The following is a 14477-nucleotide window of genomic DNA, read 5'->3' on the forward strand; positions in this document are numbered from 1 at the left end:
ACCTGGATCTAGTTTGGACTCTATGGGCTGTTGGAAGGAATCTCTTCTCCTTGAATTAGAGGTTTCATTTGTCATTCTAGGGAAGACAGACCCTAGGGATTCTAGGGTCTGTGGACCAGACCCCCTTCCAGAGAGGTCACCATGGGTCTCACTTACCATCCTCTGAGAGTGTGCTTTCTAATCTGTCTAATACCATCTAATTTCAGTTTCATGGTCCCCCATGAGTTGGCCATTGGTTGCAATCCCATTTTGTGTTTCAGGAAACTGAGACTTATATCTCTATAAACATTTTGGGCTATATACTTCCAGTCTTTTCCCCTTTTAGTTTTTTTTTTAAACAAAAATAAGTTCATACAATCATATTTTATAATACATTTTCTTTTTTTTAAATATTTTTTTTATTTATTCATGAGAGACACAGAGAGAGAGAGGCAGAGACACAGGCAGAGGGAGAAGCAGGCTCCATGCAGGGAGCCCGACGTGGGACTCGATCGCGGGTCACCAGGATCATGCCCTGGGCTGAAGGCAGGCGCCAAACCGCTGAGCCACCCGGGCTGCCCTATAATACATTTTCTAAAGTGAGCACTTTATTGTCATTTTCCAATACATGTTTGTATCACTGTTTCAAGCTTCATAGCATTGCAGTGTAAGAATCTGGTGTAATTTAGCAGACTTGTCCCCTGTTATTGGACCTGAAGGTTGAATCTCGTCTTTTTGCCAGTGCAAACATAGTGCTACCATAGATATCTTTGAAACTAAATTTTCACATATCTCATTAACTTTTTTAGTGATAAATTCCTAGAAGTAGAGTTACTGGATCAAAGAGTATTCACTTTTTGGAGATTGGCACAAGGAATCAAATTGTCTATACTTTCCCTTTTGTTTCATTTTTTTTATTTAAAAAATTTTTTTAGAAGATTTTATTTATTTATTTGAGAGAGAGAATGGGAGCACGAGTGGGACAGAGGGACAGAGGAATAGGGAGAAGCAGGCTCCTCGCTGAGCAGGGAGCCTGACATGGGGCTCAATCCCAGGTTGGGAATCATGACTGAACCAAAGGTAGATGCTTAACTGACTGAGCCACCCAGGCACTCTTTTTCATTTTTTTAAGTTGGTGAAATATACAGACACGTTAAAAGATGCTCAACATCACTCCTCATCAGGAAAACACAAATCAAAACCACGATGAGGTATCACTTCACACTTGTCAGAATGGCTAAAATCAACAACACAAGAACCAACAGGTGTTGGCAAGGATGTGGAGAAGAAAGAACCCTCTCATACTGGTGGGGAGGGGGGATGCAAATTGGTGCAGCCACTGTAGAAAAAAATATGGAGGTTTCCTCAGAAAGTTAAAAAGCAAAACTACCCTAGGATTCAGTAATCGCACTACTGGATATTTACCCAGAAAATACAAAAACACTAATTCAAAGGGATACATGCACCCTTATGTTTATAGCAGCATTATTTACAATAGTCAAGATGTGGAGCAGCCCAAGAAGATGTGGTATTTTTAATTGTGGTCAAAACACATAAAATTCACTATCTTAGCCACTTCTAAGTCTACATACAGTACAGTAGTGTTATGTACATTCACATTGTTATGCAGCCAGTCTCCAGAACTCTATCTTGCAAAACCTCAACTCTCTACCCACTATACATCTCCCTATTTGCCTCTGTCTGCTGCCCCTGGCAACTGCTGTTCTACTTTCTGTCTCTATGAATTGGCTACTTTAGGTTCCCCATAGAAGTGGAATCATGTACTAATTTGTCTTTTTGTGACTGGCCTGTTTTCACTTAGCATAATGGCCTTAAGGTTTATCTAGGTGGCATATGACAGGATTTCCTTCTTTTTAAAAGCTGAATAGTATTGCATTGTGTGCATATATTACATTTTCTTTATTCATCTATCAATGGATTCTTGGGATGTTCCTACCTTTAGCTTATTGTGACTAAAGCTGCCATGAACATGGGTGTACAAATTATCTTTTTAAGACACTCCTTTCGATTCTTTTGTGTATACAACCAGGACTGGAGTTGCTGGGTTCATAAGTAATTCTGTTTGTAATTTTTTGAGGAACTGTCACTGTCTGCCATAGTAGCTGTGTCATTTTAGGTTCCCGCAATTGCCTGCTTTCGAGTGTGATTTATAAGCATTCTTCCCTACGTGGCATAAGGCTTCCTCCCTGAGGACTGAAGCAATGACTTGCATTTCTTCCTCTCCCTCCCTCCAACCCAGGGTACCTAACTCCGGCCTTAGCCTTCTGTGGGTGCCGAGTGCCTTGGACCAACTGGGTGGGAGGGGTCCACCCAACTGGAAAGTCCCATTGCAGAGGAAACCTTGTGCTCTCCACCTCTGCATCTAGGGCCCAAGGCTCCAAGGGTGGGGCTTCTTGGAAAGATGCCCATCTGTGATGTGATGAGTCATCTTAGCCTGAAGAGGCAGGGACCAGCCTGGGTGTTGAGCCCAGGGCTTAACCATGATCAGCTTGCCTCAAAACCGAAAGTTTGGACTTAATCAAAAAACGAGCCCACTTCTTGAAAGGGTCCCTCTTCCCTTACCTAGTACAGCTGGGTGTTTTCACAACAAGCCCCGTTTGCCAGTGGGAATTGAGATGCAGTGCCCTGTGCTTCCTGGCAGCCTCTAGCTTCCTGCCCACTCACAGGGCTGCGTGATGACTGGGGTCCTGGCTCAGGAGCAGCCCACTCTCATCTTGGATCTAGTGTTGTTGTTTGGCCACTTGTACAGAAACACTCATGGGGCAGAGGGTGAAGGGATCCAAGAGCTGGAGTCACCTGTGGATTTCCGATCACATATTTGTAGACAGGAAAGTAGATCTTCATGGGAGTCAAAGAGCAAATGTAAGGTAAAGAAGCCCCTTCTTATGGGCAGAATTGGATGACTGGACCATGACCTTCATTAGGAAAAGCCATTGCCAGCTCCAGGAAGCCTTTTGGTCTTAACGTATATTGGAAATTATCCCCAAAGAATCACCTAAGTGACTGTAGCTCTTTTACTTTGATCTTTTACTTCTCTGCTTTCACAACTGCTTCCTTCAGAAAAGGCTTCGTGTCCATCATTTCTGATGAATTTTCATACAGTGAGGTACACCGATCTTAACTGTATGATTTGGTGAGTTGGACAAGGGTAAATACCCATGTAACCAATAACCCAGGAAAGACAAAGAACATTGCCATCACCCCAAAAGTTTCCTGCAGACCCTTTTCCAGTTGGTTCTTTCTCCACCCCCATCCCCACTCCCAGCAGTGACTGGTGATTAGTTTCTATTAATATGGATTATAATTTTGCTCTTTTTTGAATGTCATGTAACTGAAATCCTGTAGCATATACTTTTTTTGATATCTGGCTTCTTGTGCCAAACCTAATTTTTTTTTGGAGATTCAGCCTTATTGTATGTATATCAGGAGTTTGTCCTTTTGTTTATGTCTGAGTGGTGTTCCATTGTGTAACTATGCCACAATTTGTTTATGAATTCAGCAAAAGCCATTTTGTAAATGGAGCAAGAGAAAGCCTGTGGGCTCTATCCTCAGCGTCAGTGAATGGGTGCATTCAGCTCTGTATCCATCCCCTCCCCAGACACCAAGCCCTGCTCTTACTGGGTGCCAAGAGCAGTCAGGAATGGGCAGAGAGGATAGATACAGGGCAGGAAAAAGGCATATGCAAAAGAGATGTGGGGGGAAATGTTCTGCTGGTTCTGAGGTCAGGAAAAGGCTTAAGAAGGCTTTCAGGAGGTGGTGTCAGGAGGAAGTGGTTTTGCTGTGAGTTGTCCAGGAGGATGGAACTTAGAATTTCCAGAGAGCATGTGGGGAGGCCCATACTGGAACAGAGAGGACAAATGAAGCAATGGACAGTGGTGGCCCGACAGATGTTACTGAATTTACCACTTTGCAGTGGCCACCCCACTAGAGGCTTGGGACTGGCAGCCTGAGCCAGCACGCGGCTAACATCATCCCTCTCAGGTCTGAGCCCAGCTGTGAGGCAGGAAGGATCCCAGCGAGCAGCATGTCTCTCAGGTGAGCCACAGGGTGGCTGTGTTGAAACAGATCTACCGTGGGGCTTCTGGAGTATCTGCGTCCTCCTGTCATCTGCAGTTGGTCTCCCAGGCCAGGCCTCTGAATAGTTGGTTAATCCCACCTTCCTGCAGGGTGGACAGGCCACACAGCTAGGGAGGAGGGACAGGGCCAGCCCCAGCACTGAGCCTGCCTTCTGCCTTCTTTCCGTGTCTCCTCCAGGACTCCTACTATTTCTCCATCCTGTTTAGTGCTCTCGAGTGAGGAGCTTTTCCCTCCTGGTCATGAGTCATTTGGCAGGAGGCACGTTGACACTCGGTGACCCTGGTAACTGAGTCTTTGTGTTGAGCAAGGGCCTTCACATTCTGTGCCTGCCTTCCCCCAGGCAGAGTCACCCCAACCTTTGGACCTGTTCACGCCCCAGCCTGGCAGAGGGCAAGGTCACTAAATCCATATAAGTTGGGATCTAGCCAAGACCAACAATAATTCTTTACCTCGAATTTGCAGGGCACTTTGTACTTTGTCAGACATGATCAGACTTGCCATTCCTTCAGCCAGCCAGCCAGTGCTTGCTGAGTGCCTACTGTGTGCCAGTCGGTAGAAAGATGAACACGATATGGTTGATGCCTCTAAAAGCATACAGTCTGTTTGGGTGAGCTTGTGAATAAATAAGCTTAAGAAAAGGTGGGGCAGGAGTTATGTAAAGTATGGACTGGGGCCCCAGGAGGGAATGGCTGGTTATACCAGGGTATTTTAGTAGGGGTTCCCTAGAGAAGGAAGCACTCAGGAGGCCAGAAGGTAAGTGGTAATTTGGGGTAGACTCCGGGGGGGGGGGGGGGGGGGGGGGGGGTGGTTAGGAGGAGTGTTTACCAGGCAGAAGGAACAATTTGAATAAAGTCAGCAGTTGGAAACAGAAGGTTGGGTGTAGATATAGCAGCTATGATGTCTTAGCTCGGGCTGCTATAACTAAGTACAGACTGGGTGGCTTATGCACAACACACACTTATTTCTCACAGCTCTGGAGGCTAGAGATGGTTAGGTTATGGGTTGTAGGCTGCTGACTTCCTGCTGTGATCACGTATCAGAAGGGGTGAGGCAGCTCTCGGGGGTCTCTTTTATAAGGCTTTGCATCCCATTCATCACCTCCCAAAGACCCCTGCCTCCACTGCCATCACCTTGGATACTAGGTTTTCAACATATGACCTGGGAGCTGGAGGCACAGACATTCAGCCTATAGCATGTGGTGAGCGCCAAGGGTGGCCTGGTGATGAGGATGGAATCTTGCAGGGCCTGGTATGGGCACCAGGTGTTTGGACCTCACTGTATAGCACTGGGGACCCCTGAAGGGTTGAAACAGTGGAGTTCTGGAAGGTTCACCCTGGGAGCAGTGTGCAGGATGGATTAGAACCAGAGCAGAGGCAGGGAACGGTGCCTGCGTGGCTCAGTTGATAAAGCGTCTGCCTTCAGCTCAGGTCATGATCCCGGAGTCCTAAGATCGAGCCCTAGGTTAGGCTTCCTGCTCAGCGAGGAGTCAGTTTCTCCCTCTCCCTCTCCTCCTTCTCCCACTTGTTCTTTCTCTCTCTCTCTTGCTCACTCTGTCTCTCAAATAAATAAATAAAATCTTAAAAAACTACAAAAACTGGAGGCAGGGAGGCCAATTAGGCTGATGTGATCATCCACTCAAGAGGTAAAGCCTAAAACAAGGGAGGCAGAGAAGGAAAGGGGAAGTTTTAAGGGCATGGTCCTCAGTTGGCTGTTGGGGTGGAGGGCAGAAGAGAGTTGGGGGTTCTATTCCTATAGCTCCTCCAGTAAGTTCATCCCAAGCACCTGTTGCATAGAAAGCACTGCGTGGGACACGAAGGTGAGAGAGACCTGGATTCTGTCCATGAGGAAGCAACAGTCCAGGACAGCACCCACTGCAGGTCTATGTGTTAGTCACATGTGACAGAAACACAATTTCAACTGACTTGACCCAAAACGGGGTGGGGTGTCATGGGCTCGTCATACACTGGGAAGTTTCAGGGGGTAGAGCTTCAGGCAGTGTGCTCAGATGGTGTCGTGAGGAATCTGCCCTCTTCAGTCTCGTCTCTTCTATACTCTGTAGATTTCCCCCCCACAATGGCTGTGAATTTAATTTATTCAGTCTTTTTCTTGTCTTAAAAAAAAAAAAAAACACACACCGAGGGGGGCACTTGACGGGATGAGCCCTGGGTGATATGCTGTATGTTGGCAAATTGAACTCCAATAAAAAAAAAATCAAAACCACAAAAATTAACAAAAAACCAACCCAAACTGACACAAACATGTTTTCCTTTATGGCATTCACTGCTAGTAAGCATCACAGTGCTTTCCCTTCTTGGGTTCTGACCATTTCTTTGCTTCAGTGTATTCTTGTTTAGGTGTGTTTTGTTGTTTTTTATATTTGCTTTAGAGCAATGATTTTACTTTATTTTATAAAAAAATTTTTAATTATGGTTTAAAAAAAAAAGATAACACTTAACCATTGTAAGCTTTGGCAGGTGTATAGCTCAGTCCTGTGAACTCTATTCACGCTGTGTGGCTTCATTTTAAGGCAGGCTTTCCCTAACGTCTGCAGGCTGACCTCTTCACAGCTTCTCAGCCCCAGTTCTGGGCCCTGTGCTCATCCATTGCCAGTCACTGTGGCCCGGGTGGATGGGTCTGCCCAGGAGGTGGACTGGGGTCCTGATGCTCAGAGACTGCAGGAGGGCTGCTCATAGGGAAGGCGAGGTGCTGGGGCTGGAGAACAGAAGTGGGTGCCTCCAGGGCAATGGCAGCAGCTGTCTACTTCCAGCAGGTTGATCTGCTCGAGAATAACTTACCTGAGGGAGAGACTGAGTGTGTGGAAGGGTACCTGTACGGTGCTGTCCAGCTCCTGTATCTGTACGTGCCCATACTTAGGGACTGTAGCGGGGGTACAGAAAGGCTTACATTTTGCCTCACTCGGGAGAGAAGAGCTGGGTGTCAGTAACCACCGCACAGCATAGAAATGGTGAGTGCCTGGAGGGTGGGTGTTTTCGTCCAGCGACCTGGAAGGAGGGTCAGGAATGGTTCCTGTAGGATTTGGGCCGGAAGGGTAGGCAGGAGTTGGACATGGGGGTGCCGCAGTGTGGTTCCCCGTGTGAGGCCTAGGTGTGCCTGCCATTAGCCCGCAGCTTGACCCCGGCCGCTGCCAATACCACCGCTTTAGCCTCCTCCTTCCCCACCGCAGACCTTACCCCCACTGGCTGCTCCTGAGTCTGGGTTTCCCCGGGTGAGCCCACCCCCAGGCCCATAGGCAGGGCCGGGGGCTTAGGGGTCAGGGCAGGGAGGTCTGAGATGCTGTCTTCCTCCCGCAGGACTCTCCCTGGAACGCCTGCCCAACTCCATCGCTTCCCGCCACCGCCTGACAGAGAGGGAGGAGGAAGTGATCACCTGCTTCGAGAGGGCCTCCTGGATCGCTCAGGTGTTCCTGCAGGAGTTGGAGAAGGTGAGCTGGGAATATGGCACTCTGCTTCTAGCTGCCTCCATTGAGCACCTGTCACAACAGCCCCCCACTAAGCCTGTGGATCGCCCTTGTGCATATTGGAAAAAGGCACCCTCTACCCCTCCAGTATCAATCTGCCTCAGTGGTTGGAAAGCTCATCACAGTATATCTAGTCTGTCAGAATGAGACCCTTCGCCTCCAGCAAATAGATTTAATAAACGAGACTGCACTGGGGAGCTCAGAGCCTCCCTGGTGAGCTCAATCCTGATGAGCAAGTGTGACAGCCTTATCTGCACCCATCAAACCTGTGTAATCTTCACTGCAACTCTCTGTGACGTAGGTATTGTATTTATCCCCATCTACTAGGTGAGGTTTAGAGAGATGAAACCATTTGTTTACCACAGTCCCTTTGGAAGAGGTGCAGTTGGCTGATCCTTGCAGTTAGGCACCCTTCCCCGCCCTCAGGTGGCTGGGAAGCTCCCTACTGGATCCCCTAGGGGAGGGCAGGCCTTGGGGCTCACTGTCCAAGCCTTTCAGAGGCCAGCAGAAGCCAGCCAGCCAGGCTCTGGAAGGCCTCGAGTCTCCCCTTCTCCCCCCTGCCCCCTGGGGAACCTGTTTGCAGGACAGCAGTTCTGGTGTTAGCAGTATCCCGTGATGTTACCCCGATTCTTCCCATCTGGGGAGCTCCCGACGTGATGGGGGGGAAGGATAGACAGCTATATTTAGCAAAGATACTGCTCATGGTTACTGAGTTCCTGCTTTTGTGTCAGGCAGTACTCTGAGTACTTGACAGTCATTCTCGAATTTAACCCACACACCCACTGGCTTGAGATAGGTCCCGTTGCTCCTATTTCCTAAGTGAGAAACTCAGGTTTGGGGAGGCGTTCAGTGGCTTCCTGGAGTTCAGACACTGTCCAAGTGTTGGCAGGATTGGAACCCTGGGAATGTGGCTCTGATCACCCCAGCACCTGTCTTGTGACAGCCTTGCTAGAGGAGTCATCCTCAGGCCAGGCCAGTTCTCCCAGAGGGAGGTTTCTTAGCCTCAGCACGGACACTGGGGTCAGACCATTCTTTGCTGTGTGGGGTGCCCTGTGTATTATAAAATGTTCAGCAGGGGGATCCCTGGGTGGCGCAGCGGTTTGGCGCCTGCCTTTGGCCCAGGGCGCGATCCTGGAGACCTGGGATCGAATCCCACATCGGGCTTCCGGTGCATGGAGCCTGCTTCTCCCTCTGCCTGTGTCTCTGCCTCTCTCTCTTTCTCCCTCTGTGACTATCATAAATAAATAAAAATTTAAAAAAAAAAATTAAAAAAAATAAAATAAAATAAAATAAAATAAAATAAAATAAAATAAAATAAAATGTTCAGCAGCATCCCTGGCTTCTTCAGACAGCTCCCTGCCTCTCAACCAAAATGTTGTGACAACCAAAACTGTCTCCGGATGTGTCAAATGTCCCTGGAGGGTAAAATCACATCCCTGGTGAGTGTCACTACCCAAGAGTCCTCCTGCTTGATTTAGATTTCAGGAGGAAAGGAGAGGTGATTGAGAGACTTAGCAAAAACAGGACTCGAGTGCATTCCCTGGCAGAGACCTACTCAGAGACTTGGCGTGGTTGAGGTGACCTCTGCTGAGGTCACGTGGATCACTGCTAGACAGCAGTATTTTTGGAGCTCTTCAATTCAATTGGAATTGCATGTGGTTTGGAGAAACTTTCATGAGAAAGATAGTCTCCCATTCAGCCAGAAGCCTAGGCTTTCGACTTTTTCTTTTTTTTTAAATATTTTATTTATTTATTCATGAGAGACACAGACAGAGAGAGAGGCAGAGACACAGGCAGAGGGAGAAGCAGGCTCCATGCAGGGAGCCCGATGTGGGACTCGATCCCTGGACCCCAGGATCACACCCTGGACCGAAGGCAGGCACTAAACTGCTGAGCCACCCAGGGATCCCCTAGGCTTTCGACTTTTAAAGGGGGTTGCGGTGAGGGGCTGTAATGGTGGGCAGGACTGGAATCAGTGCCCTGTGGCAGTTGGGGGGACAAATGGGCCCCAGGAGCTGGTTATCTCGGGTCAGGGAAGGGCAGGCCACAGAACACTGTGCATGCTCAGAAATGTTGTGTGTCCCTCCTAAGACCCAGCCCCAAGCTCCAAGGAACTAAGAACCTTTCTTAAATCTACTTCAATTTCTGAAAGATAAGGTGGACGGCTCATTGATGTGTTTCTTGGGTGAGGGAAGGGAGGTGGCATAGGAAAGGCAGGCCTGTCTCGGTGGGGCTGGATGATCCCCTTAGAGCTGAGGCTTGAGGCCACCTCTGTTAATAACACAATTGTTCCTCAGGTTTTCCTAGAATCTGAGGTCTTAGCTGTTGGGCTGTCCTGACATTCCATGGTTATATGACAGGGACAGTACCTGGTATATCGTAGGCACTTGAGTGTTTTTTGAATGAGTGAACCAAGAAGTAGTAGAAACAGCCTGAGCCTGTAACTGGCCAGACTGAATTTTGAGACCTAGGTGCATGTCAGCTTTGTGACCTTAGGCACATTCTGAGCCTCAGTTTCCACATCTGTGAAATGCAGACAAAATCAGCTTTGCATGCCATCGTGGGCATCCAGCATTTGAATGAGAAGCGCATGATTTAGCCGTCTTTAAAACAAAAGCAAGTGAGGTGGGGTTCAGTCTGAGAATGGCACCACGTACTACTCTGCGGCGGCTCGGGATGTGGGCTAGTGATGGGGCTGCTGTATCCGCCAGGGCTGACTCTCGCCCCAACCCCTCTGACTCAGAGTTCTGAGACATGGCTCTCTCTGTGTTCCCCTTCCCAGATCACAAATAACACCACATCACGGCATCTGAAAGGCTCTCACCCGGTTGACTACGAGCTCACCTACTTCCTGGAAGCTGCCCTCCAGAGTGCTTATGTGACAAACCTGAAGAAGGGGTAGGTCGCTTGCAGCTGAGTGGGCCCTGGATGTTTCTTTCTGGGTTGTGGGTGCTCCTGATGCTGGTCGCGTTAAGTCTGGCCTCTCTGATCTGGGTGTGTGTACGTGTGTGCGCTCTTGAGAGGATCGGTGGGGGCTGGTGTGTTCCCATCTTGTCAGGCTGAGCTGTGCAGAGGCACACACCTGGGGAGGAGGGCAGTTGTGGACCCCTGGCCTCCAGGAGGCCTGCATTCTCCTCCTCTCTCTCCACTGTACCCTCAGTATTAGACAAGGGGATACTGCTCAAGTCCCTGTCTTCTGAATGGTAAAAACAGGGTGGAAGGGTTCCCACCAGGAGGCAGGCTGTCACTCTGCTCTCAGGTGAGAATACCTGCCAGAGCTCTTGACCCATCCCAGCTGCTTAGAAAACCAGAGGTATTATTATTATCATTTATTTGTATTATTTTTGTGGCAGGCCCCAGCTGGGTAGGCTGATGGCCCAAGCCTGAACTTCATACCTTTTGTTTCTGTTCTTTAAATTTTCCTAGTGCCAGGCCAGGGAGGCGGTGTGTCGCCATTTGGGACATGCAGACCGGGAGGCCCAGAGAGCCAAGGCGGCTTGGCCCCCAAGGATGGAGCTAGCCCAGACCCTGGGCTCCTCAGACCACCCTGTGGCTGGCAGGGTACGGGCTGAAGGACATCACAGGGACCCTGGGAAGCATGCTGCCTCTGTTCTACCTCTACCATCTGGGCTTTTCTTTCCTTTTATGGTTGCTGAGCTTCAGTTTCGTAGACACAGTGGCCCGGTGGGCCAGTTCCTGTTTTTGCTGCCCAGGCAGCTGCCACCTGGCCACTTCTCCCTAGCTGCAGGCAGCCCCTGCCCTGGCTCTGCCCCCACCCCTGGGACCCCCTTCGGTCTGCAGGATGAATGAGGGGTGTGGAGAGATGGCCCCTCAGCTGAACCTTCGCAGTATGGGTCTGCTGCTGCCTGTTTTTGCAAATAAAGTTTTATTGGAACATAGCCATACCTACTGTTTACCTATTGTCTCTCACCCGGAGTGGAGTAAATAGCAAATCCTAAAATATTTACTCTCTGACCCTTTATAGAAAAGTGTGCTGACGCCTGCTGTGTTTAAGAGGCCCTCCCTCCCAAGGCCTCCTGTAGGCACAAAGGGTGGAGGTGCTCGTCTGCACCTCTTTGTGATTCCAGTGTCCCCTTCATTCTTGTGTTTGTCTGCATACGTGCCGAGTCTGTGTGAGGTACTTGCTAAGTGCTTTGCTTCATGTGTATTTGGTCCTCCTGGCAGCCCTGTGGTAGGGCTGTTGTTGCATCCCCATTATGTGGGGGGCGGTGGAGGCACAGAGAACATAAATGACCTGCCCTGGGCAGAGCCAGGATGATGAATGCAGGACCCAGCTGGTGCTCCTTCCCGTTGGGCTCCCCTGCCTGCAGCAGGAGTAATGAGACCCTGCCGCTGCCCCCAGGTGCTCCCGCCTCGCACGCATGTGTGCTTTGAGTGTGCTCAGCTTGGTAGATGTGGCCTCAGCTTCCGGTTTGAAGAGTTGGAGGTGGGGTACCCTGGCCATCTGGAAGTCGCCAAAGTGGGGCCCAGGAGTGGGAGGCTACCTAGCAACCCCAGGCGAGTTCCTCTTCCACCCCCTTTCCCCCCAGCTCCACTTCCTTCCTCCAACCGGGGGCTTCTGTTTGTCCTGCATCTAGATGGGTGAGGGTCCAAGGAGAGGCAGGACTGAAAAGCACCTTGAGTACTGAGTTCAGAGCACAGGGAGTGTTGCAATGAACCCCCTCTCTGCTGCAGTCCCCTCAGGGCTGCCCGTTCCCCTTGCCCACACCGCACTTGCTGCACTTGTGACTGGGTTCAGGTGACCATCAAGGACAGCCAGGAGGGAAGGCGGGAGAGTGCCGGCGGTGATCCAGCACCTGCTGTGTGCTGGGCTGGACCATGTGCTCAGCGTACAGTGTCCTGTGAAGGGAGTCAGGTGACCCCAGGTCACTCGACAGGGGGCAGAGCCTCAGCAAGGTTGAGTAACTTGCCCAACCTCACCCACTGGGATTCTGGCTTCAGATCTGAGTAGCCTCAAAACCCATGTAGCTTCCAGCTTGGAGGGGTGTGGGAGAAAGCAGGGCCTGGTGGTGGTTGGGCTGATCCTCGCTTTGCTGACTCAGGACTCTCTCTGGGATACTGAGTCACCATTCTCAGTGGGTGGCTCCTCTTCCTGAAGCTGGTCCCACCCGTCCCTGAGCAGGCCTCTTCCTCCTTGTCCGTGTTCCGCACACTCTGGCTGTGTGTGTGTGTGTGTGTGGTGGGATGGTGGTGGTGCGGCCAGCAGTGGACAGAGCAGTAACCAACGCTCATCCCTCCAGGACAGCCCAAGTAATTCCAGTTACTGTTCCATTCCTGTCGCTCTGCTCTCCACCCTTCGTCCTCTTTTCCTAAAGTGCAAATCATAGCCCTGAAAGACAGGATGCTGACTCTTCTCCCCCTGCACCCCCCCGCCCCGCCGGGCCTCCCAAATAAAGAGCAATGGAAACTGAGTCATTTCTTTCCAAGCAAACAGCCCAAACATTCGAAAACTTGAGTGGGAGCAGCAGTCCCTGGGACATGTGGCAACAGCCCAGCCCCTCCATCCATTTCCTGTGGCCACGTCCAGCCCAGAGGTGGCCTGGGAATGTGACAGATATTTAAAGCAGGGCTGTGGCCCCGTGTGCCTGGCTGGACTTGAAATAGTTTCTTTACCCCTTTTCTTTTAATAGTAGCTAATACTTGTTGAATACCTAGTGCATGCCAGGCAGGATCCTATGAAGAACTGATAACATCTCCATTTACTGAAGAAAGGAGAGGAGAGGTCACTTGCCCAAAGTCACAGAGCTAATAGGTGATAGAGCCAGCACGCCTGGTACTGAAGGGAGTCTGTCCCCGCTCAGTCCCTGGCTTTGCCTACCACTACCCATGGTGGTATGAGCTTCTGTAATTACTCATTATGGTCTTCAGGTCACAGTTACATCTTCCTAGGCCAATTAAGAGTTCCAGTGGTTTTTAAAATATATTTGTTGTTATTAACTTAAAAAAAAATCATCACTTTAACCCAGGGTTTCTCAGGTACTGATTTATTGACCTTGTGAGCCAGATACCAGTACCTTATAGGCTTTAGCGACGTGCCTGGCCTCCACCCACTAGATGCCAATAGCTCTTCCTGCCCCGAACGTGACAACCAAAAATGTGTCTAGATGTTGACAAGTGTCTTGGATGGTGGAGGACAAAATGACATCTAGTTAAGAACCACTGCCTTAGCTTTTTTTTTTTTTAATATATTTTTTAATTAATTAATTAATTTATTTATGATAGTCACACACAGAGAGAGAGAGAGAGAGAGAGAGAGGCAGAGACACAGGCAGAGGGAGAAGCAGGCTCCATGCACCGGGAGCCCGACGTGGGATTTGATCCCGGGTCTCCAGGATCGCGCCCTGGGCCAAAGGCAGGCGCCAAACCACTGCGCCACCCAGGAATCCCCACTGCCTTAGCTTAAGGTGCAAGAACCATAGGTTCAGGCTTAGATTGGGACCTCGATGCCTGATACTGGATCTTCTCTTCCAGACAGCTCCGAAAAGTCGTTTAAGGGTCTCCAGAGCCATTTCCTGTTGGTTGAATCCTCCCCTTCCTCACCCGGGGCTCTTGGGGTGTTTAGGAAGGTGGTGAAACCCTTTGCCACATAAAGAGAGGTCACAGCCCAGTAGAGGGGAGGGGCTAAGGAAAAAACCCCCGAGAACAGCCCAAGCATTCATTTCACAGCCTTTGAGAGCACACCACGCACTGGGCACCCACCTTACTCATGAGGTTGAAGCTGGGAACAGGATGAGCTCCCCTCCTTAGGGAGCTTCCACCCCAGCACAGAGCAGTCACAGAGCCAAATGTAGCTGTCACATATTGCTCTGTGCTAGGGAGGGAAGAGGCAAGGAGGTGGGGGTGCTGCTGGGATAGGGTGGGCTCTCGGGCCAGGGAGCTTCCCGGTGTTAGAAGACTTCTC

At 49.9% G+C, this 14477-nt stretch overlaps 1 protein-coding gene across 7 annotated transcripts in view; it reads left to right on the top strand.

Moving 5' to 3' along the window:
- Positions 1-14477, top strand: part of TTC7A (tetratricopeptide repeat domain 7A) — a 144891-nt gene that overhangs the window by 50591 nt on the left and 79823 nt on the right. For all 7 annotated transcript variants that reach the window (XM_038551218.1, XM_038551220.1, XM_038551223.1 and 4 more), the window contains exons 4-5: positions 7389-7519; positions 10338-10453. In XM_038551218.1, the coding sequence (XP_038407146.1) occupies positions 7389-7519; positions 10338-10453 (247 nt within the window). The remainder of the gene's footprint in view (positions 1-7388; positions 7520-10337; positions 10454-14477) is intronic.

Source organism: Canis lupus, chromosome 10 (genome assembly GCF_011100685.1).
Source record: "Canis lupus familiaris isolate Mischka breed German Shepherd chromosome 10, alternate assembly UU_Cfam_GSD_1.0, whole genome shotgun sequence".
NCBI classification, from domain to species: domain Eukaryota; kingdom Metazoa; phylum Chordata; class Mammalia; order Carnivora; family Canidae; genus Canis; species Canis lupus.